The sequence below is a fragment of the Pectinophora gossypiella genome, chromosome 27, assembly GCF_024362695.1.
Source record: "Pectinophora gossypiella chromosome 27, ilPecGoss1.1, whole genome shotgun sequence".
Taxonomy (NCBI): Eukaryota; Metazoa; Arthropoda; class Insecta; order Lepidoptera; family Gelechiidae; genus Pectinophora; species Pectinophora gossypiella.
The window spans coordinates 2,252,670-2,278,262 of NC_065430.1; the positions used below are offsets into that span (position 1 = coordinate 2,252,670).

At 39.6% G+C, this 25,593-nt stretch overlaps 1 protein-coding gene across 2 annotated transcripts; it reads right to left on the reverse strand.

The window, feature by feature from the left end:
• Positions 1 to 690: 690 nt before the first annotated feature.
• LOC126378863 (charged multivesicular body protein 7) lies at positions 691 to 25,531 on the reverse strand. 2 transcript variants are annotated; one of them, XR_007568150.1, is made up of 12 exons: positions 25,138 to 25,531; positions 23,983 to 24,202; positions 22,014 to 22,188; positions 20,993 to 21,159; positions 19,482 to 19,618; positions 16,464 to 16,551; positions 15,120 to 15,279; positions 14,174 to 14,380; positions 13,457 to 13,585; positions 11,991 to 12,147; positions 9,602 to 11,552; positions 691 to 736 (listed from the first exon to the last, which is right to left on the reverse strand). XR_007568150.1 is itself a non-coding variant. In XM_050027342.1 (11 exons), exons 1-11 carry the CDS (start codon positions 25,407 to 25,409, stop codon positions 11,405 to 11,407), a joined length of 1,860 nt encoding a protein of 619 aa, XP_049883299.1. In that variant the 5' UTR covers positions 25,410 to 25,531; the 3' UTR covers positions 2,591 to 11,404. The 2 variants fall into 2 exon arrangements, 1 of the variants encoding a protein (XP_049883299.1); XM_050027342.1 differs by lacking the exon at positions 691 to 736 and having other exon boundaries at positions 2,591 to 11,552.
• Between the last annotated feature and the right edge of the window lie 62 nt (positions 25,532 to 25,593).

Here is a 25,593-nt window from a genome sequence, read left to right on the forward strand (position 1 = left end):
TCCTAAATAGGTCAAAAAGTCCACGGAGGTCCGTGTTACTCTATGACTTAAGCCATAAACACGCCATAAAACTAAACCAAAGCGCCATTTTGAAAAAATCGCATTCTCTAATGTGATTTTTTTTTCAATAAAACCTCGACTTTATTTATATATTTATATATTTTTTATGAACTAGACGAGATCTCGAAATTTTCGGGATCTCGCGGGATTGATATTTCCAATCCCGCGGGATCTCGAATTTGCGATCTGGAATCGGGTTTGCATTCCCTAAACAAGAGATTTCTCTGCCGTATTCTGTATTTCCGAATGCATATAACCCTGGTCCTTTCAAGGACAGAGTGAACAGGCGCCTTCTGGGCGAGCTCGCTCCATCTTAGGCGTCGTCAATGCCTTCGGGCAAGTCTGGGGACAAGAGCAAGCCCATCAAAGGTAAAAAAAGAGAAATTAAATAAGTACAAATCACTATAACATACATAACATAAATAGCCTATATACGTCCCACTGCTGGGCACAGGCCTCCCCTCAATCAACCGGAGGGGGTATGGAGCATACTCCACCACGCTGCTCCGTGTTTTTACGGTTAATAGCCGGGACCAACGGCTTAACGTGCCCTCCGAAACACGGAATCATCTTTTTCGGACAATCAGGTGATTCAAGCCTGAAAAGTCCTTACCAAACAAAGGACAGTCTCACAAAGTGATTTCGACAATGTCCCCATCGGGAATCGAACCCGGACCTCCAGATCGTGAGCCTAACGCTCTAACCACTAGACAACGGAGGCTGTTAATCATATATCGCTGTTAATCAAAATCACTATATCGCCGCTTAAAGAAATAAACACATGCAAATAAGATGGACATTTCGAAATTTCTCATGTGTGTGATGAAATTAACCGACAAAAGTCGACTGCAAATGTTAATGTGAAGTTTTACATATTAATGTCGCTTTATAGAGAATGCTATCACTCAAATATAATAGCGTTTATTGGGAAAAACAACCTTCACCTTTAGATCAAGCAGTGGCTTGTATGATTTATGTTTTTACAGCACTTACGCGTGCTTAGGGTTTCTCACAAGCGTCCGAAGGATGTAATATACGATCCCTACGACCCGATTACTCTAGCCATAGAGGCAGCCAATCAGCTCGCGACACTAAACACTTCAGGACCCCGATACCGATCCCGCCGGCGTGGTCGACGATTTCCCTCAATCAGCGCCACTAGGGTCGATTAATTCTTTCAAATATTTTTCCTCTCAGACGACGCCCTGAGCCGAGGTTCGCGCCCAACTGGCCACCTTCAGGCCTGTTGTCTTAAACGTTGTACCGGGTGCGAGCCTTCAGCGCTCCCCATTTGTCCGGCCAAGTAGTTAATGCCATCTGCGGCAAATCTACAAAAAGTCACGTCAAAAAAAAGCGTTACGCGACTGATACGTGACGTATTATCCGTCAGAAGACGGTCATTAGAGACTGAAGACCCAGAGGGAGTGAGGGCGGCGGCGGCGGCGCTTGCGAATTGGTGCTGGGCGTAGAGTTACCGTTCTATAAATACTTTTATTCTTCATTCCGTGTCCTTAGCGAAAGATGATGCTCTGCTCACCACAGTAGGGAGTACAGGCGTGAGTTTATGTATTATATACCCATTGTTATGTTATTGTTATGGTGTCTGAGGTTAACTTGAGTGATAGAGTGAGACACATTGTGATAAGAGATATGCTGTACCTAAATAGATAGTGACTAAGATTGAGAAGGGAATGTTAGGTTCGTTTGGACACGTAGAGCGGATGAAGGATAATAGGATTACAAAAGCAGTTTATAAAGCGAAGATTGGTTGGCGAGTGTTTTTATTATTATTTGTATGTCGTTGCCATATCTCGGGCCTACGGAGTCCCGGACTTTTGGAAGGCGTGCGTGGGGCCGAAGCCAACACGTAGAGGTCCCTTAAGACAGTTTAATCTAAATGTGGTGTGACACCAACCGGCGATTATCCCTGTATGCACTATGGGAGTGCACCCAAAGACAATCCCCGGTTCGAGTAAGACTATTGCAGATTATGGGAACAAAGGGAACTGGGCTATTGGGTTGGGGGTTAGTGGACCGGGACACTGGAGCTATGGAGGACTATGGCGCCTGCTCGACCAATGTTGGTAAACATGGATAAAATGAGCAGGCGGTGACTCACCACTCACTGGATGGGCCACCTATCTAGCGGACGCGACTGGACGGCAAGGCAGCAACATGGTTGTGAGCAGCTCAGGGTGTCGAGAGGTGTACACCGCTTTCTGCGAGGCGGTTTACCCGCCTCACCAACTCGCGACTTATGCATCTTTCACTTCCACCCTGCGAGTATTATTATTGTTGGTGGTAGAGGAAGACCTAGAAGGACTTACATTGACCAAATTGGAGATGTCCTTAGAAAAGGTTCTGTACGATCTATTCTAACTCGGCGTGCGTGTATGAAGCGATTGATGAGTGTGGAGGAAGCAAGAGAAGTGTGTCAGGATCGAAGCAAATGGAATTCCATAGTCTCTGCTTACCCCAGTGGAAAATAGGTGTAAGTTTATATATGTAAATATAAAATAAAACAAAGAAATGGTGTTGGGGCAACGAATGCCGCGTTTTGAAATTATTTATTTATGAAAAATAAATTCCTTTTAAGTTTATTCCGTAATATTTTTTGTCTATTTTCAAATTTTAAAGTTAACAAACGATTACATAATATCTTAAAAATAACATTTTGGCACAACACAGATGTGGAAGTTTTAAAAAATAATAATGACAAACATCTTATGGCAGCGGACTGGAGCGATTCTTCGAACACCAGGGTGTTAAAATGGTTACATCGAAGCAATTCATCTAAGATAGCAATATTGCTATTTGACATTTGTTTGCATTGCGCACTTAATCATAATCATTTACTGCAAATCACAGTTTTACATCTATTTAAAACAATCTATGTAATAGTATACAGGCAAAATTGAAGGGAAGAGAGGAAGGGGTAGACCTAGGATAACATTTATGAAACAAATAAAAGAGAAGGTGCAGGTCGTGTCGTATCGGGAGGTGAAGGTTTTGGCGGGAAGAAGAGAGGAATGGCAGTTACTCCACCGACAAGAGCGCAGCTCTTAAATAGAGAGAGAGTATACAGGATATGGTAGATACATAGCGACGCCCTGCTAGGGCACAGAAACTTACTTTTACATAGGCAAATGTCAAACAGCAATATTGCTGTTTTTAGGCGAATTGCTTGGATGTGGCATTTTCAACCCCCCAAGAGTCAATTCATTACCGTAAACACAAAAATCTTTTGTCTTTTTGCAAATACCCAGTTAGAATATATTTCGTTATTTACGTAGATATTTGAAGAAAGACCAATCAAGATGGTGCGCGGCAGCGCCCTCCTGTTTTGCGCCACAAGATCCTTGTCAACCTCTAAGTTTATTTGACAACAGGACAGAAATATATTGTTCTCTCGTGTGAGCTGTGAGGTCAGTGACCGACCTAACAACGTCAACGGTTTGTGGTTTAGGACATTGCAGTCTGGGGGGCTAAAAAGGCCACATCAAAGCAATTCATCTAAAAAGCAATATTGCAATTTGACATTGGCGGTTAAAATTAAAGGGCGCAATACCAACAAATCGTGGCTGAATTTACTAACTGACGTACCTGTATTTTTTTGCTAAAATGACTTGTGTCTTATTGACATACGAGGTGCAAATCAGTTTCGCCAAAAAATGCTGAATTCGCGACATCAGCGACGAAGTGTCAAAAGCATTTTTTAGATGAATTGCTTCAATGTAGCCCTAGTACATTTGAGCTTCCAGTTTTTATCATACATAGAGAATTAGGTTAAGAATTGTTCTCACTACCCACACGAAAGAAGATCTGGGGAGTTAAAAAGGCCACATCGAAGCAATTCCTCAAAAAAGCAATATTGCTCTGTTCCATGTAAGCTCTTCTCAAGAAATTGGCCTTTGATAGACTGTAATGGAAAATGCTACACCGACAAGAGCGTGGCTCTTAAATTGATGATGATGACATTTGCTTATATGGGCGAATGTCAAATAGCAATATTGCTTTTTCAGATGAATTTCTTCGATGTGGCCTTTTTAACCCCCGTTATTCAACAATGTACAAGGCAGAATGACAGCGAATGCCATACATATTCACAGATAGAATTAACACAACCTGTTATATACAAAACATACGTAAATATAACATCGAAATAAAGTCACACACAACTCGAGGTACAAGCGAGATGGGGCTTCATTCAAAAAAGTACATTATTTTTTATGATAAAGAGGTCGAGAGAGAATGGCCGAGAACAGAATTACACACAGGACACACTTAGACAAAAGTATCTTCAAATCAAATCAATCTGATTCTTACCGTGCCGCTTAACCCGTAAGTGCGAGCGAGACACACTACACGCTCTCCCCTTTATTCATTAGCGGTTTGGCGGCTAGGATGTGCTGCCGCCAAAGGATGTTTTTCGGGATACCGAGCAGGGCATAGGAACAGAACTACGGTGTTATGTTGGAAGTTTATATAATTATACGTCTTGCTGTGTAAACTTCGATAGCGCGTTTCACGCCTGCTTGAAGACTGCATTATTGAATGTGGCGCCATCTGTTGCATGTGGGCGGAACTAGCTGGCCAACTAGTTGGGTCTGCCACGGCGGCTTGCAGCCATTTAAGACTAAAGTAAGATGGGGTGAGGGGGGGAATAACACTACAGTTATTCTTTATTCTATGACGTTGTAAAAAATAAAGATAAATAGAAATCTGTTGTTCGGGAAAACATACTTTTTTGAATGAAGTTTTATATATTATTTACCTATAATTATTGCCCGTAAAACAACCTAAGTTATGATACACAACTTTTTTTTAGGATTTTTTTCTTCAATTTTTTTTTTAGTTGTCTATCTAATGATCTAGCGTAGTACGCTCTAATTATTCGAATATTATTTATTTCGCCAATAAAAAAAAACTATTTTATTTTTTTCTTTTACTTTTTATACTATTTTTTGTAATAACTAACTTCTGAAAGGGCGTACAGACCAATTATTTTTAATAAGTAATGAGTACTAATATGTATAGACTTTGAAACCATGTCACACTAACTTTTTTGTTAATTTAAACCATAAGTCTCATTAAATGTCAAATATGTGAGTGCGACAGGGTTCAACGGCTCATGACCGTACATTACTACATTTTATTGACACCGCTATATTTGTCGAACCTCGCGGTATATGTCGCGCCGTGCGAGCCATGTCGCGAATGCTGAAGACAATGTCTAAAGGCTTGACCATACATATTTTTAACTTATCAGGGAAATATCGTTGGATTATATTTGTCATGTCTCATAAAATTTCGTTGGCACAAAGAAACAATATCCGAATATTTAGAACGCAATTTGTATAAAATTCATTATCTACCTACCTAACCCGTACAATTATTTTATAATACATTTATTTACAATTTCCATACATTTTTTTAAACTATAAAATATTCATAAAAAAAATAAACATTAAAACTAGGTCCATAATGACTTACTGGTGCCGTCCGCTGTCTGTAGCGGGCGCATGCGCGAGTCAGATCGTGCGTTCTTGGCGCATCGGGCCCGATGGATTGGGTCATGTAATACATTTTAAGTTGCTCTGACCCGCGATTCCGGTTGACAATACGGATGCCAATTGGGTCGTGTACTAACTAGGTTCAAGATAAATTATGAAATTCTGATTACTACACAAAGACAGATCTAAAACTAACGAAAAACATTTTCTTTTTTTCTATTTAACTTATGTATGAATTTTAATAAAGAAAAATGTAATAATAAGTGCGGCATTTTGTCACGTTTCTCTATGACGTCACAGTGTGCTTTTTCATACAAATTCCATAGTAATTTCGTGTTTTGACGTTTATTAATATTAGTCCTAATTCCGGTAGATGTCGCTCTAGTAATTCGTTTATGATATGGTACAACAAATCGTCACTAGATGTTATAACAAATGATTTCAGTTTTTTTCTTCAGATTAAAAAGTAATTGATTTGACTAGTTGGAATCTAGCCTACTGTGGCGATACGGGCAACCGCCTACCTAATTTGACAGGCTAAAACGCGCGAGTGAAGGACGGCACTAGGTTAAGAGTTGAAAATTAGATTAGGTTTAAGTCCGCCCGAATAGGCTACTTTCCAATTAGTTTATTTATTTATATAGACATTTGCAACATTACAGTATAAACCATTGCGTTACAAACAAGATTCTTATGGGCCTAAAACAAATTTACAATATTATAATGATAAATTGAACAACAACAAGAAGGAAGGAAGGAAGGATACACAAAATAATAACAAAACAATTGAATTAATAATAATGAAGCAATACATAACAATAAAATAAAAATTATTTAACTTATGCTAGTTCCTTTTACGATTTTGTTAATAATTGTGATTTTGTGTAAGTTTTTTTCCCCCTACTGTGTTTGTATTGTTACTGTGGCGTCCTCTAATAATAAATACTTTCTTTCTTTCTTTCTGACAAAATATCGCACTTACACAGTTTTCTTTATTAAAATTCATACTTTTTACTAAACATCAAAACACGAAATTACTATGGAATTTGTATGAAAATGCACACTGTGACGTCATAGAAAAACGTGACCAAATGTCTGACTTATTAAATTTTTCTTTATTAAAATTCATAAATATATTAAATAGAAAATAGAAAACGTTTTTTGTCACCTTAGATCTGTCTTTATTTAGTAAAATCAGAATTTCATAATTTATCTTTGACCTAGGAAACTACCCGTTTGAAACCATTATAGATCTTCAACTAATACAGTTAAAGACAAAACTACAAATTCATATAAAAACGACTAGTTTGAATTAACTCGTGATTCTTCTTTACATTGACCAAATTGGAGATGTCCTTAGAAAAGGTTCAGTACGATCTGCTCTGAACCGTGCGTGTATGAAACGATTGATGAATGTGGAGGAAGCAAGAGAAGTGTGTCAGGACTTTACTTTATTTTACTTTATTTATAACTCTTTATTTTTCACTTTCCTTCCACCGACTGTAATTGGAATACCATTGTATTTAAGTCTATAAATTATGTAATACAAACTGGATTTAAAAAAGAAGAAAAGAAAGGAAAACATGAAACAGTAGGACTAGGTCCCTGTGCTGGGAGGTTTTCTGGCCACGTCTTTCCCTCAGCGTTATAGATTCCGTTGTGGTAGTAGTTTTACAGCTAGTTACATAATATGTAATTTAATTTTTTGACGTTCAAAAAGCGCTAACTTTGTAAGCCAATTTTGAAAAATAAATATTTTTGAATTTTTTGAATTTTGAGGATCGAAGCGAATAGAATTCCATAGTCTCTGCTTACCCCGGTGGGAAATAAGCGTGAGTTTCCCCTCTCAGTATTTGATACGATGTCACTTACACCCATACATACTTGTACGGTCACGAGCATTAATATGTATACACTTTGGTACCATGTCACATTAACTTTTTTGACAAATTGAACTGTAAGTCTCTCTAAATGTCAAATATGTTAGTGCGACAGAGTCCTAAAGTTGGTACATTATATTGCTCATGACTGTACTTGTATGGGGTGTAAGTAAAGAGGATGATTCAGACCATGATTCTGAGTCGATATCAAGTGGAATTTCCTGTCGGAAAAGTCATGAAAATTTGAGTAATTTTTTTCTAAATTATTTTCAGTTCTATACTTTTGCGACGGTATAATTTATATGTTATTTATTATAGACATACACCACCACGAGCTTTTTCAAATTATTTATGTACATAATTATCCTAGAAATATTAGTAGATAAGGTGGGACACGCTTACCTAGCAAATGCCTATTCACGATAGTCTTTCGACTAGTATGTATAAGCGAAATGATTCGCCGACCCGAATCTTTCACGTCTACGAACCTAGTGTCCCGAAGTCGACAGGCCAAATTGAAGCAATTAATCTAAAAAGCAATTTTGCTCTTCAGGTGAATGAGGATAAAAACTGCCTATTTCTCCCATTAGGTGTCGCCACTGTTGAGTTTTCTTAAATTTTGTCAGTTCCCCATACTATTTGAGTAAATAAACATATTGGCCCCGATTCCTGCAGACATCTCTTAATTTTACTTTAAGTTATACCTGTCATTTTCTTATCCGCCGAAAAGGAAAGGGACGGATGATTGACAGCTCTTAATTTTAGGAAGAATGCGTAAATAAATGAATAACCCGGGCGATTTTTTAGACGGTTGTTTTAGATTTGTGCTTAAAATTGACGTGTGTTCCATAAATTTTATGCTTGTCGATTACCCGTCCCTTTCCTTTTCGGCGGATAAGAAAATGACAGATATAACCTAAAATAAAATTAGATGGTATTTACAGGAATTAGCACCAATGTTTTGGTTATATTTTTACACTACAACCTTTTGTGCGGCGTTTAACAGCAAAATCGTACTGTTATATTTATTCCCTAAACATCGGAAAGAGAACTTGATAAACCACCTTATGATCATTTCGACGAACATCCGTCTTGCTTTTTCGTAATTGTTTTGTGAAATTTTGATATGATTTGTCTTGTTTTTGTGTGGCGCCCTTTTGTAATAAACTATTTCTATTCTATTCTAAAATTCCAATCAATACTGTCTTTTTCCAACTGGCTGCTTTTATTTTTAAATAGAATAGAATAGAAATAGTTTATTACAAAAGGACGCCATACACAAAAAAGAAAAAAAAAGACAACAACATCAAATCAAATTTCCACTAAAACAATTACAAAAAAAGCAAGACGGATGTTTGTCGAAATGATCATAAGGTGGTGGTGGACGTCCTGAGATAAAAGGGCCTCACTCAGCACAAGTCGCGGCGTGAACCACGACGCTGTATTATGTGGACCTTGTGACGCACGAACATCATTTTCCATAAACATGTGTTAATGGTGTACATACATTATAATAATAATACCAGATTACTTTAATAGAAATAGTGTACATAAACAAATATTATCGCAAAGATGTAGGTATTTCGTAGGTTTTTCGTAACTCATCCTTCAGTAGGCGCCACAATTTATAGCAATTTATCACGAATTTATGATTTATGACTTTTTTAAATGTACATATGTGTGTCGAAGGTTTTACTTAAATTAACTTTTTTATTATTATTATTATTAATTTTAGGTGGCCAGTATGGAGAACTGTCAAAATCTAGGAACACTCAACAGTGCTGTCGCCTACATTTGAGCCTCTAGTTTTCATGCTCATTGCTTCAATATGGCCCTTTTAACTCCCCTGCACGCTTGTTAATACATTATAATTAGAGTTACAATCCCATTCAGATTAATAGTGGGAAGTCCAAGCCCACTAGTGGGACATTACACTACTTAACTATATTTACATTATGAATCACATTATCAAAACTTAAACTTCATAACATGTGGTGAAGATGCAATAATATTACATCTTATGACACCCAAAACAAAAATCGTTACAAAACTCCCATTCGCAGGCTGCCTGTTTACCAATAGGGTTGCATGAACTAGTTCGCAACTCCCTGTCCACGACCTCCGCGGTCCAGTGGATCGAACCCGGACCTCCAGATCGTGAGCCTAACGCTCTAACCACTAGACCACGGAGGCTGTTAACCACCACACCACGGAGGCTGTTGGTTCCAACCATTTAAGACTAAAGTAAGACCCAGAGGGGGTGAGGTCGGCGCTTACGAATTGGTGTGGGGCGAATTGTTACTGTCCTATACGTAGTATAAGATAAAACTTGTGATGTGTTTTTAGATTCATCGTATAAGTTGTATCTGATTAATTAAAACACATAATAACGGGATCTTACCGCGTTTAAAGCAGGGATATCAGACTCCCGGTGTTTCGACACTGTTGCAAGTGCCATGATCACGGGATGACTGATGAGATTGGAGTGGAGTAGTTAGATCCATAATTTTCTACAGGCAAACATATCTGTCTACCCTCTTTCTTTGCCGCTTGTGTTTTAATTATGATAATTACCGCGTAAACTTAAAACATTGTATCTGATTACTTGTTACTCTGCCCACTCTATTAGGAACTACGGGCGTGCACGTATGTATGTAGTGACGATATCCTCTCTCGCAATCCTGTGCGTCTTAAGATAGAACATTATCAGCATCTCCGCCATCTATGTCCGGCAATATCACATAATGGCGCCTATTCCGGCCGACATAATTCTAAGGGGCCGTCCATTAATCATGCGAGGCTCGAGAGGGGGGGAAGAGTCCATCAAAAAAATCACGAAATATCATAAGGGGGAGGGGGGGTGTAGTAATATATCACGAGTATTTATTTTTCGACATTGACAGCCTCCGTGGTCTAGTGGTTAGAGCGTTAGGCTCACGATCTGGAGGTCCGGGTTCGATTCCCGATGGGGACATTGTCGAAATCACTTTGTGAGACTGTCCTTTGTTTGGTAAGGACTTTTCAGGCTTGAATCACCTGATTGTGCGAAAAAGTAAGATGATTCCGTGCTTCGGAGGGCACGTTAAGCCGTTGGTCCCGGCTATTAGCCGTAAAAACACCTCCACCAACCCGCATTGGAGCAGCGTGGTGCAGTATGCTCCATATCCCCTCCGGTTGATTGAGGGGAGGCCTGTGCCCAGCAGTGGGACGTATATAGGCTGTTTATGTATTTATTTTTCGGCAAACGCGCGATACTGAACCGAAAAGCGGCGTTTCGTGCAATTATTTTGGTAGGTACTAAAAAATACACGCGTGATATCGGATAGGGTGGGGGGTAGTCTTGAACCTCACCATGTATCACCAAGGGGGTGGGGGGGGGGTTTAAAATGCCAAAAAAAACATCACATGATTAATGGACGGCCCCTAACTTAGTTTGTGTTCGAAAACTAGCTCTATCTGTCTTTCACATATTGTGACAGTAAGGCGCCTGTTGCGCATTTATATTTTTTTTTCTTTGGCGGCCAACAAAATCCAACACAGGGATTGTGTCCTCTAACATGATGAACTATGTTATGGGCGAAAGGCTGATCCCTTATCATCATAAGGTTCATAATATACTTTTACAAAGATCTTTGTTTTCTAGATAGAACCTGGGTAGATACCCAGGTTGTATACTCAAACCGAACTATAACAAATTTGTTCAACAGACGAGAAATAACAAACACACTTTCACATTTATAACATTAGTAAGGATTCCTATCTTCCAAATTCAAGCAACAGAAGACCTCGGAAAGTCTCAATCCGCCACTTAATATCACTTATAAGTGAAAGACAGCTCTAGTTTACAACTAACAAACTAAGATAATCTTTGTGTCGCCGGAATAAGGACCAATTTTGAACCTAACCTAGTTTCCTACGTACTTAGCATAACCTATGTTACCCGTGCGGGTATTATAAGTTGAATCCGCGCAGGTTGCGCAGGCGCCGCTCCAGGTCGTCGACGGGCGCGTCTCCGTCGGCGTTCCACGCGGCGGACGCCTTGCGCTCGCCGCCGGGCGCCATCTGGAAGCTGCCGCCTGACTTGCCCGGGCTCTCCGAGCTGCAACACCAAACATCAAGAGGCTGTGACAACCCTGGCAAACACGTATACCATAAACATTACTTCATCATCAGCCCATTAACGTCCCCACTGTTGGGGCACGGGCCTTCCCTATGAATGGATAGGGAGATCGGGCCTTAAACCATCACGCGGGCCCAGTGCGGATTGATAGTTATTAACGACTGCACTTTTCTTTTTCCTGCGAGTTTGCCCAACATTATGAGTTGCAGCAGCTGGTACCTTACGTGTCTTAGCACTTTTGTTTGTCATGTTGTATTTCCTGCGTGTACAATTAAATATTCGCTATGTTATGTTATACCGACCATCTGTGAAAACTTCGTTAGCGCGTTTCAGGCCCCATACGTTTCCTCCGTTCCGCCGCTAGCGCCATCTCTTGGCGGTTGAAGCGAACTAAGACGTACCTCACTCGCAACTCACCTGAAGTACTCTGTGCTGGCGGCGAGGTCGTCGACGTTGCTGTTGTTGTCGCGGGTGCTGTAAAGCCACACGCCGGCGCAGGGCTTGTGGTCGCGCACCTGGAAATCGCTGCTGTAGAGCCGCGGCGGCGTCGTGAAGTCCACGTTCAGCGGTTGGCCTGGGAACACGGTCGAATTGTCCAGACATTACACCCCAGATTTTTAATGTTACAACGATCGAATGAATCGTTGGATGTTTCGTGTTATTGTTCAATCAATCAATAATACTTTATTGCACAACAACAAAACAAAGGACATAAACATACGAATAAAACATAAGCACAATAGGCGGCCTTATTGCTAAACAGCAATTTCTGCCAGGCAACCTTAGGGTGAAAGAAGATTATTCATTGGAGCATGGGCTGGTGCAATAAACATATAATGATACCAACATAAAAAAAAGAATAATAAATAATATATACTTATCTAAAGAAATAATATAAAAAATATAAAAAAAAGTTTATTGTAAGTTTATTGTTTTTCTTTTTTATTTTAAATTTTTTTCTCTTTTTTGTGTATTGTTTGTTTTTTTTTTGTGATGTGTATTTTGGATATTGAATGACATTGTAAATCATTTTATTATTATTTCATAATTAATGTACCTAATGATTGACATTTAAATTATTTATTTTATTTAACTATTTGCACGTTATAATTTCAATAACTAAAAATGTAGACCAAATGTTAAATGCTGACCATCTGCAAACTGTAATAACATTTTTATTGCGAATAAATAATTATGAATTAAAATTACCAAACAGAATTAGGATAACCACTCCTATACCAATACCATAGAATAAGGAATAATATTACGTATAGAACGGCAACTCTGAGCTAGGCTTTCATCACTTTATATATTTATTTATTTTGGTTTACTAACAGTCACTTACACTAACAAACTTAAAAGCTAATGTAGTGACTAATTATAAGTAAACACTGCACGCAATTGTGTAGAATATAAGAATAAAAAAGTATATACAAAGTTGGTAAGCTTTTACTAAGACTTAAGTATTTGTAAGACGAAAGCACCTCTGAGGCTGGGATGATCACTTACGGTGTTCAAAGCCTTATTTAAAATTAAAATAAAAAGACGTAAGATTATTAATTTTGTTCGATTCCCGATGGGGACATTGTCGAAATCACTTTGTGAGACTGTCCTTTGCTTGAATCACCAAGCCTGAAAAGTCCTTACCAAACAAAAGATTGTAGAAGAGTAAGATGATTCCGTGCTTCGGAGGGCACGTTAAGCCGTTGGTCCCGGCTATTAGCCGTAAAAACACCTCCACCAACCCGCAGTGGAGCAGCGTGGTGGAGTATGCTCCATACCCCCTCCGGTTGATTGAGGGGAGGCCTGTGCCCAGCAGTGGGACGTATATAGGCTGTTTATGTATGTGTGTATTATTATTTTTGTACTATTTTTTTTCTCACCGGGGTGTAACCGCTCGTCCTGCCTGAGTTCTCCGAAGTCATTGTTGTTCCAAGTCTCTGGTTGCAGACACTCCTTCGTAGGAGGGTACCACGACTTCGATGGTTTCGGAGTCTTCGGCTCAGGTTTTTCTGAAAAAAATATTACATATGTATAGGTAAACATTACATCCCTGCGCCTCGTTTTCATTTTAGCTAAAAACACAAGCCGACGACTCAAATTGTGTTGAATGTCAATGGGAATCTTATTGTAAAAACGTATACATTGCCCCTTAAAAGATTTTGTGATATTATTATGTAATCGAAATTGGAGATGTCCTTAGAAAAGGTTTAATACGATCTACTCTGAACCGGCGTGCGTGTATGAAGCGATTGATGAATGTGGAGGAAGCAAGAGAAGTGTGTCAGGATCGAAGCAAATGGAATTCTATAGTCTCCGCTTACCCCGGTGGGAAATAGGCGAGTGTTTATGTATGTATGTAATCGACTGACTTGTAAAGCAAGTTTATTTTTATTCCGGGTATTAACAATGTGGCGATCGCTATTTTTTGCCATGGATAAGATGAGATTGCTTTTTTGTAATTGTTTTAGTGGAAATTTGATATGATGTTGTTGTCTTTTTTTTTGTGTGTGTGGCGTCCTTTTATAATAAACTTTTTCTATTCTATTCTATTCTATTCTAGATATCTTCTTATACCATGGATAAGATGAAATTTCTACCTGCATCAACCCATTGTTCGGTGACGGCTATCTTCTTCCTCCCCCGCTTATCGAGCCCCCTGCCCCCCGAGCCGCCCTGCGCGTCCCCCACACTGAGCTCGTTCAGTTCCGCTATCACGCGTGCTTCCCCGTCGAACACGAAGTCATCACGCTCCGACACCTTGCGGGGTTGATGCTTCGGCGGCGTCGGCAGGAGTGGCGACGGTTCTGTTGGGGAGAATGGATTATATTATTATTATTTGAGAATTGTGACGGCCAAACTGATACAGCCCGCAAGATCACTGCGACCTTGTCAGATCTATTGTGACCCCCAACATTTAAAAATCCTCCTCTAGACCGATCCGTTCGAAGAGATCCAGTGTCTTTTTGGGGTAAAGCTCCATGACTTCCTTGGGGTCCATTATGTGGCCCCTAAGTATACGGCTTCTACTATGTATGAGAGCCTCACAGCTGCACAGTAGATGTAGTGGCGTCTCATCCTCCCCTAAGCAGAATCTGCGTAAAGGAGTCTCGGTCAGCTCCATTCTGTGTAGATGCTTATTGAGTCTGCAATGCCCCTTATTAGAATCCTACCACGCCCCCTAGTGAGAGTAAGGATTTCTGATAAGAACTTGAAATGAATTGGTTATAACAACAATTTAAATGCATTCATTGTGTATCATAGAAGGGAAGTTAAAAGGAAAGAGAGGAAGGGGAAGACCAAGAAGAGCTTACATGGAACAGATTAAAGAGAAGGCGTTTTTTTTTTGACGTGACATATTGTAGATTCCCCTATTTTTCCCTAAAAAAGTAGCATGGAAAATGCTGCACCGACAAGAGCGTGGCTCTTAAATTGATGATGATGATTGTAGATTTGCTGCAGATAGCATTAACTACCTGGCCGGAAAGAGAAGGCGAACGTCGCGTCTTATAAGGAGGTGAAGGAATTGGTCTTTAATAGACCTACCTTGGGCCTTCCGTGGCGTGGTCTCCTTAGCCGGCGCCCCCCCTCCTCCTGGGGCTCCGGGTGACATCAGTTCCCTCAGCTCGGCCTCCAGCTCCGCCGCGTCCAGGTCATCTGTGGTCGTGCTGAGTGCCCTCTCCACTTCTTTGTAGGACTCCATTACCTGGAGATAGTATTGAAACATAACATAGAATTAACCACGGAATTAGGGGATGCAATCCCGATCTCGCGGGATCCCTATCTCGGCCTAGAATTATCCCGTTTTTTTACAAGGTCCGCTTACCTAACCTGAAGATTTGACAGGTCCGGTTTTTTACAGAAGCCACTGCCTGTCTGACCTTCCAACCCGCGAAGGGAAAACCAGCCCAATACAGATTAGGTCACATACTTCCGAAAATGCATTTCTCGGGAATGTCGGTTTCGTCACGATGTTTTCCTTCACCGCTGAGTACGTGATAATCATTTATGATCCAAACATGAAATCGAAAACAAATTCGAGAATCATTGGTTTAGGCCTGCGCTGGATTCGAACCTGCGACCTCAAAGTGAGACCTCATTGCTCGGGTACATAGTAATTAAAAATATTATATAATGACAGAAGCATTATAAACAAATTGTTGCTTGATATTTGGATCAGATACATATAGAATTATATTACTAGTTTGCTCCCAATATTTCTCCACGTTATTTTAATCAGAATCATAATGGGTGGAAGATATAATTGTGCCTGAGTGTAATAAAAAAATATACATACATACATACATAAACTCACGCCTATTTCCCACCGGGGTAAGCAGAGACTATAGAATTCCATTTGCTTAGATCCTGACACACTTCTCTTGCTTGCTTCATACACACACGCCGGTTCAGAGTAGATCGTATTAAACCTTTTCTAAGGACATCTCCAATTTATTTATTTATAAAATAAATATTTATTTATTATTTTTTAAAAACGTCTAGGGCCCTGTGCCGAGGTTTTTCTTGCAGCTTCTTTTCCCCGGCTATACAGGTTGTGAGAAGCTGCAGTAGTTTTAGGCGAATGAGACGTTCGTTATGTAAAAAATGACGATTCAAAGTGTAACTATGTTACCTACTGAATAAAGATATTTTTGAATTTGAATGTGTATTTGAAACAAGGGTCAACATTTATACCCAAAAACAAAGACAAACCAATTGGGATATAGTCGTGAGCCTTTGCCGAAGGTTGTCTAGAAGAGATCGCTCTTAGCGATAAGGCCGCCTTTGCCCACCTTAGAATAAGTTTATCCTGTAAATGTTTTGTGAATTTGTGTGCAATAAAGTGTTTTATTATTATTATTATTATTAAGTTATGTGTGTAAAACTCACATCGTTAAGGTCATCCATGGTGTCGTGGACAGCATCTTCGTCGAGACCACCTTCCTTCATACCCCGCTTCATGGCTTCTGATGTCGTCCTGCGAAATATGACGAATAAGATAGTTATAATAATATAAAGCAATCAATCATCGATTACAGCCTCCGTGGTCTAGTGGTTAGGGCGTTAGGCTCACGATCTGGAGGTCCGGGTTCGATTCCCGATGGGGACATTGTCGAAATCACTTTGTGAGACTGTCCTTTGTTTGGTAAGGACTTTACGGGCTAGATTCATTAGATTGTCTAAAAAAGTAAAATGATTCCGTGCTTCGGTGGGCACGTTAAGCCGTTGCGCGTTGTACAGATTAAACGTGATAATTAATTTTCTCATTTCTTGGGTACACAATTATTATAGTATTTTATGCAACAGTTGTATAAGAAGGGTCAAAAAATGCGAGTGGCGTGAGTTGCGATGTGAGCCTTGGCGAACATCGCAATAAGAGACGCCACGAGCATTTTTTGACCTAGTTATACAACGTTGCATACAATACTTTTTCTACGACGACGTAATTTTAAACGAAACACAAAAATTTTCCAATTTATTTTCCAACGCGCGGGAAAATGGCGGCAAATGTATACTTTTTTTTTATAGTATATCTATGGCACCAAACAAAGTAAAGGTGCCAGTTTCCAGGTCAAAAAAAAAACAACAACAATGCTTTTTTGGCGACATTATAGTACAGTTACACTTTGTAAACAATGCTTTTATAGGCCATAGAGCGTACACTTTTTCAAAGAGTTTAATTATGTATGTACTTATATTAGACTTTTTGGTTATTTAAATGCCAGATTAAAGTAGAGGAGTAGAAAAAAAATATAATGTAATGACGAATGCGTACATAAAAATAATTGTTGTTTGATATTTGGATCACATTATGTCCATCATCATCATCATCAAGCCGTTTGTCCCGGTTACGTACTTACATCGTTCGTAGTCGTTACATGAGCCATGTCAGGGGCCTTTGGCGGCTCAATACTAACCCTGACACCAGGGTTGATGAGGTTGGTAATTCACCTCACAACCCACACGATAGAAGAAGTAGTACAAAACTCGTACAATCTTTCTGCATAAGTATATTTTACTAGCTTTTGCCCGCGAGTTCGTCCGCGTGGCGTGTTATAAAAGAGAGATCTTTGTGTGTGTGTGGGAGTGCATATCAAATTTCAAGCATCTAACTTATGCAGTTTAGATTTTTTCATACAAAAGTTTCTTCCCGCTAACTCCCGTTTCCGTGGGAATTTTGCAATATCCTGTTGCATCTAAGCTTTAAGTTAACTAAGGTACCGGCATGCCAAATTTCAAGCGTCTAACTTAAGCGGTTTAGATTTTTCATACAAAAGGATTTTCCCGCTAATTCCCTTTCCCGTGGGAATTCCGGGAATTCCTTTCTTAGTGCACCTCTACGGTACCTAAGCTACGTCCCTGCCAAATTTCAAGTGCCTACGTTTAGCCGTTTAGGCTGTGCGTTGATATGTCAGTCAGTCAGTTTCTCCTTTTATACAGGGTGTTAGTGACATCGTAACGAATACTCAGAGGGATGATTCAGACCAGGATTCTGAGTTAATATCAAGTGGAATTTTCCGTCGCAAAATTCATGATATTTTTTTAGTTTTTTTTTAAATTATTTTCAAATGGTAATTCACCTCACAACCCACACGATAGAAGATGATTAGGCAATAAATCTTATTGCACGGATGGCTTTCAAGCAGTCTTGCTCAAGCGTGTCTTCTCACTTATGCATAGAGTGCGTGCCAGCGCTAACACCATCCTGAAGGTAATTAGCGATAAGCCAGATTGTCCGCTTATGATGCACTGGGTACATGCACATATGCATGTGCCTAGTGCATCAGGCGGGCCTGGCAAATATTTAGATTAAATTTTGTTTTGTTTTGTCACTACTAACATAGTTTTTTAAGTTTTTGTAATACTAACAAATATGGGCATCTGTCTGAAATAAAATTATTTTTATTTTTTTTAATTTCTTTTAAAATTAAATTAGAATCTTTTTTTTTTCGATCCTCCGGCCGCAGCCTACGTAATTAACGTAATAATTGAACCTTATTTCTAAATAAATAATAGGAATAACGCTATGGAGATGAGAAAAAATGTAGTGAAGTAAGTACAAGACAACTTAGAAGACAATACGCGAACGTACTATACCAGCCTCCTTGTCGTGCGTATATTTATAAAAAAAATGTTTATAACATGTGTGTCATAATTTTTAACAATTTACCTGAAAATTTAAAGGAATTAAATATGATAGAATTTAAGCATGATTTAACGAAATGGTTATTACATATGTGTTTTTATAGTGTCAACGAATTCTTTAACTATAGGAATAAGTCTTAATAATAATATAATTAGGTATATGTATAAATATTTGCACACCTGCTTGCAGGTTGAATACATGCACTGTACAATATTATTAATAAAAAACTTAACATTGTAACTTCTAGCAATCACAACCTCAAAAATATTTTGCGAAACTATCTCTTGGAAGTCAACACTGAAAAGGTGGAGAACTTTCTTCTACCAGTATGTTAGATGGTATCTCAAACTCTTTTTTATTTCTAGTTCTAAGGAATTTTCTCCCACAATTTTGGTTCCTATAATACACACACACACACGCACACACAAACACACACACACACACACACACATCTTTGTTTGTTGTATCTTTATTTTATTTTTTTCATTTTTCATTTTAATTACCATAGTTATTAAGTAAAAAGTATATTATTGTACCTCAAATAATAATGAAGTATGTCAATTTGGGAAGACACTGGCTCCTGAAATACAGTTATACTAGTTTAGGAGCCAGGGCCTTATTTATAATTGTTACTTGTTTGTTGTACTGAATAAACTTTCTTTCTTCTTTCTTTCTTTCTTACTGTTTTACTTAGAATAAGATCTTTAACTTTGTGTTCTTGCAAATAAATGATTGATTGATTGATTGATGGTGATACGAACTTGTAAGTGTTGACGATGGCAGCGTTGGTGTCCACGTCTCGTATCTGATGCAGCAGCTGCTGCACGTTCTCGAGCGCGCCCTCGCACTGTTCCAACTTCTGTTGCGCCCTGTGTTTCCGGCGGAGATGGTTCTTCGCCTGTAACAAACGTTATAAGGGGAATTAAAAAACGGAATATTCGGTTTTCGTCCCGTATATCAATCGAATATTTGGCGCATCGTCATCAGCCCATTAACGTCCCCACCGCTGGGGCACGGGCCTTCCCTATGGATGGATAGGGAGATCGGGCCTTAAACCATCACGCCGCACGATCACGACTTCTAATGCAGCCGGGACCAACGGATTAACGTGCCTTCCGAGGCACGGAGGAGCTCGAGATGAAAACTTTTTCTTTTTTTGTCACCCATCCTATGACCGGCCCTTGCGGAAGTTGCTTAACTTCAACAATCGCAGACCGAGCGCGTTTACCGCTGCGCCACCGAGCTCCTCATCTCTTGTACCTATTATATATTATGTGTTAGTGGCATCGTAACGAATACTGAATAAGTGGCAATTTCCGTCATATTTGACATTTAATGAGACTTAGGGTTTAATTTGTGAAATAAGTTAATGTGACATGGTTTCCAAGTGTATAGTTGTATACGAATGGTCACGAGTACAGTCATGAACAATATCATATGCCCACTTTAGAACCCTATCGCACTATCATATTTGACATTTAGTGAGACTTACAGTTCAATTTGTCAAAAAAGTTAATGTGACATGGTACCAAATTGTATACATATTAATGCTCGTGACCGTACTAATATGTATACAGCGGATCGCGGTAAGTATAGGTACGGACCTATACTTACCGCGATCCGCTTACCCCATCACTATTGGCTCTGCGCGTAGTGACCGGTTCGCTCCGTTGTTTTGTTCCGTGCGCTGACCATATTTTAATTGCTACCTTGTTTTTATTTATACAATTTATATTTTATTACTTTACAATGTTATTTCTCCATTTAATTCATAATTCTACAATGTGTACTCAGTGCTAAGTGTCCACAATGACTTATTAAATCTACCAACGTAATTTATTCTACGTAACAAGTATTTTTATGATATAAAAATAGTATATGTTTAGTGTTGAAATGTGTTATAAATGTGTTTACAACCTACAAAACATATGTAACTGCTTTTTCTAGGCTAGTACTAGATCTAAACTATTTGTATACCTTAATTTCTATGAATAAAGATATTTGAAAACACACATAGAAAACGTTCAGCTGCTTGTCTTCCCAGGCATGTCGTAAAAACCGACAGAGGGATTGTGTCCTCTAACATGATGGACTAATGTTATGGGCGATAGGCTGATCCCTTATCACCATAAGGTTCATCATATCCAGCTTACGACATCGTATCAACAGTGGCTGCAAGTTGTCTTTGATTACTTGTGGCTCTGCCCACCCCATTAGGGATTACGGGCGTGAGTTTATGTAAAAAAGATGTTTTTAAACAAACAAAACTTACCGCAATCCTGTTCCCGAGTGTGAGGGCGGCCCTGGCCTCCGCCTCGCAGCTGGCGACCTCTCGCGACAGCCGCGCCGCGTCGCCGCACAGCCTCGACTCGGCTGACACCAGCTTCACCAAAGCCTCGTCTGTCTCCGTTACCGGCGACACTTTCTTGTTTGGTTCCGCTGTGAAATGAAAGATTCGTGAGTATACTTGACTTGTGTGACGTCTGACGCCATACCATTGAAGAGTAAAGACCGAGGGGGTGAGGTAAACCTAGCTCAGCCGCTGGTGGGGAGCGGAGAGTTACCGTTCTATACATAGTTATGTTATGTTAGTGGGCTCTGTTTTCCGCATTTAGACTCTAAGATGGACTAAGCGAGCCAACCTAACTCCTTCCAGAAACTCCTCCGCCTCCTCTATACGTATTCCTTATTCTATGCTTTGGCAGTAATGGTCATCTACTCTATGGCGACTGGTTGCCATTAACCCAAAAAACTGAAATGAAAGTATATTGCTGTGTGGTGTCTATGTAAAACGAGGTTTTTTATACGAAGTGTCTGGGGTGTGTTTAAGCTAGTGATGTTCCGAATATCCGTATCCGTATCCGCGGATATCCGATATAAAAGAAAAATCCGTATCCGTATCCGTGTCCGTTACTTTTCACGCGGATCTTTTACGGATCTTTTTCAGGTGATTAAGTAGAATTATTAAATAAAAAACTATAAAATTCCAGTGTCTCACTAAACCATAACCAAAACAAAAGTACTACCCGCGCAATGCAAGTTAAAACGTGTCCTGCCTGACGTTGCGGCGAGCGAAGACGTCAACTATCGTTTCAAGGTCGCGGGCGCCGACACCAATCGAATAATATTGAATAAGAAAATAAAGATCCGTATCCGTATCCGCGGATCTTTACACTAAATATCCGTATTCAGATCCATATCCGCGGATATACATTTTTAACGATCCGGCACATCACTAGTTTAAGCACAGTTGACGAGGAGTTGATGTGTACTACAATCTAACTGATGCTTACCAAGTTTAACAACATCGCCCTTCTTGGTGGCAGCTCCGGTGGCTACCAACCAGCCGACCAGTATTTCGAAGGTCTCCCTACTTTGCTGCCAGTTGCAATTCCTCATCAACTCCTCAATGGTGCCGACACGCTCCACGCCCAGTGGGTAGTTCTCTAGCATTTGTGTTGCTTGTTCCTGTAAAAAATTAAGAAAACATATTTTTAAATATGGTCACACTGAAGCCATGACAGGATGATGACTCTGCCAACGAAAAAAGGTTCCGAAGAAAAAGAAGGGGCTTTTTGGCGGGAAACGGGAACGGGACAGTTGCTTTCTTCATTGAATAATCTAAATAATTAATACGAAGTGATGTTTTGTGGTTAATTATTGCATTAAGTTAGTCGGAAGACATTCGCGAGTGTTATTATATCGGAGTATTCAATAAACAAAGTGTATCTGCCTATTTTCGCCGAAGCCGCTTCATAACTCGAAAGTTTATGCGGAGTTTTGAGTTAATTCGTTTAGGGTTCGGAGTAGGAGTCTACTCCGAGGGTGGGGGCTTAGGTTTCATGATCATCAGCTTTCATCATTTCATTAATCATCAAGAAAAAATATACGTAAGACATGGCTGTATGGGCATAGTTCCCTTTGCCTTACCCTTCGGGGAAAACCAAAACAAAAAAAAAACATAGTAGGTAGTCCTAAGGACGTAAATTGACCAAATTGGGGGCTTTTCGGCGGGAAACGGGAACGGGACAGTTGCTTTCTTCATTGAGTAATCTAAATAATTAATACGAAGTGGTGTTTTGTGGTTAATGATCGCATTAAGTTAGTCGGAAGACATTCGCGAGTGTTATTATATTGGAGTATTCAATAAACAAAGTGTATCTGCCTATTTTCGCTTCGTGCTGGGAAGCCGCTTCATAACTCAAAAGTTTATGCGGACTTTTGAGTTAATTCGTTTGGGGTTCGGAGTAGGAGTCTACTCCGAGGGTGGGGGCTTAGGTTTCATCATCATCACCTTTCATCATTTCATTAATCATCAAGAAAAAAAATACGTCAGACATGGCTGTATGGGCATAGTTCCCTTTGCCTTACCCTTCGGGGAAAACCAAAACAAAAAAAAAAAAAATTGACCAAATTGGAGATATCCTTAGAAAAGGTATAGTTCTCGATATATGACTTATCTGGTTTTAAGGTTCGATAGTCGATATTTGACTTATTGCCCTGCAGGTTATAATACACAAGACGATCTTTTAATATATTTTCGCGGAGCTCTGTGCGTCGTGAAGTTTGCTCATACTTGTATGGCGCGTGTTTCGCGCTCACTTGACCCTTGCAACCTCTTTCTATTCCTTGGTTGTTTATGTGCCAGGAAAGTCAGAAGTCAGAAAAACCAATAAATATTACAACATTTTCTAGTTAACTACAGTACCCTATAGTATAAGCGGCGTTACGGCTCACCACCTATCACGTTTTTTTTTTTTTTTTTACGTTGATCTAACAAAAAGCTCGGTGGGGCGTGGGTACGTTCTTTTTTCGCTTTGAGCTTCTATTTTTGCATGTTTTTACCACGCACTTCCCCGTGTAGCTAGTTCGGCGCCTAATCGCGCCCTGAGGTTAAGTACTGTCCACCATCACCAGCCCATTAACGTCCCCACTGCTGGGGCACGGGCCTTCCCTATGGATGGATAGGGAGATCGGGCCTTAAACCATCACGCGGGCCCAGTGCAGATTGGTGGTTATTAATGACTGCTAATGCAGCCGGGACCAACGGCTTAACGTACCTTCCGAAGCACGGAGGAGCTCGAGATGAAAACTTTTTTTTGTGGTCACCCATCCTATGACCGGCCTTGTACTACTGTCAACTTCACTATATTAACAGTAACTTTACATCCCACTTTTTAAGCACTTTTTACGGTAGAAGTAAATCTATGTATGTAATAGTGAGCTTGTGCATGTTTATACATATAGAAGTCAAAATCTTACCTGCACAGCGCTCTCAAGCACAAATCTACTCGTAGAATCAATGCTGGCTTTAGGCAGCCCGTCGCTATCAAGACTTTGTGTGGCAGGCAGCAATGACGTCACAGCAGTGAGAGCTAGTGCGGCCGGCTTGAAAGCCAGGCGGGCCGTCCAACGTACCCAGCCCTCAGCAGGGTTGTGGAGTATCTGCTGATACTTCGATATTGGGGATAGTTCACCGTTGCTGAAACATTTAAAAAGAGTTAGGTATTTTTGCCATCGGTATGGCAATGCAGGACGGAAGGGGCAAGTCAGCAGTAACTGAAAGTACTATTGAGAAGCGGAGGACAGGAGTCCGAGTACAGCTTTGAAATAGACTATTCTAGTACTGCAGGGTAGACAATTGTACTTTTTAGAGAACTGGTAGGAAACTGGTTTGGCAGGCTTAAAATATACTCAGTAATAAAAAATAGTAAATAATAAGTTATAAAGAAAGAATGAAAGAAAATATTTATTTAACAAAAAATATTGTGGTAGTTAGTAATTAACAACAGAATTATAAATAATGCCGAAACGGCTGCAGCTCAGCAAATGACATAATCTAGATGTAGCCAGATTATGCCGGTGATTTTCAGTTGTAGCCGAGAAGAACACCCACTCATAATTAGCTAAGCTATGACCACTCTTTCTATACATTTTCTTTTTCTTTTTTTTATATTATATTTTGATTTGATTTCTATAAATTTGAATACTAATGATAATTTTTCCTGTCTTGCTTGATAGTTTAGGACTGGACCTTTGATTTCTTCCTTCACTGTTTTAATTTATAAGTCATCATAAATTTCTGAATTTGTTATGAACCAAGGAATTTAAATACATAGTAGAAGCTGCCTTTTGTCAGGACAAATAAAGCAATGACTCAGAAGATTTTTACACTAAACATTAGTAACAGAGTTACTGTTGAGAAGATTCATAAAACAAAAAAAAAATAGCATCATCATAAATTTAAACAAAAGATGCACGTGGTTATTAATAGAAATACGTTATTAGAAATAACTTCCCCTATTCCCCAATTCTGTCAGATGAAAAATGAGTTTTTTTTTTCTAAGAAATGTTTTTTCCCGCGTAGTGATGTTTATAAAAGCTCTTTATTATTATTTATAAGCACAATAAGCTCACCGAAACAACTCCTCGACGACAATATCGATGCAAGCGGGCGTGCGACCTTTTCGTTGAAACGCGAATTTAGCGTCGCTCGCAGACACTATAGGGTCCCTTTTATACTTGCACCACTGCCTCAGCATGTCAGACCAGAACTTCATCTTCATATCCCATGACTCTGGGTTCGCTGATTTTATCCGAAAAGGTGCGAAAAGGGCGTTCATACGAACATCGTCGGACCAACACTGTGGCAGCGTATCCTCCGGTATCGCGTTGTATGGTAAACCCATTTTGGGCGGCAAAAACTACTCCGGGCGATATTTGTTGTCGTTTCTCTTGTTTTGAAGTGATTTATTATCAAGAAATTGCACAATGCATGCACAGTCGCAAGGTTTTTACTTTTTGACACGCCGTGAAATCTGCGTAGAACGAATGTTGTCGATAGGCGCCATATTTTTTAACGATGTATGACAA

Excerpts from the sequence above, each read along its gene's own strand:
- LOC126378863 (XM_050027342.1), bottom strand. The coding sequence starts at position 25,409 with ATGGGTTTACCATACAACGCGATACCGGAGGATACGCTGCCACAGTGT. Across the intron at positions 22,189-23,982 it reads TGCTTGAGAGCGCTGTGCAG|GAACAAGCAACACAAATGCT; the intron begins GTAAGATTTTGA and ends AATTTTTTACAG. Across the intron at positions 12,148-13,456 it reads GGACGAGCGGTTACACCCCG|GCCAACCGCTGAACGTGGAC; the intron begins GTGAGAAAAAAA and ends CCGTGTTCCCAG.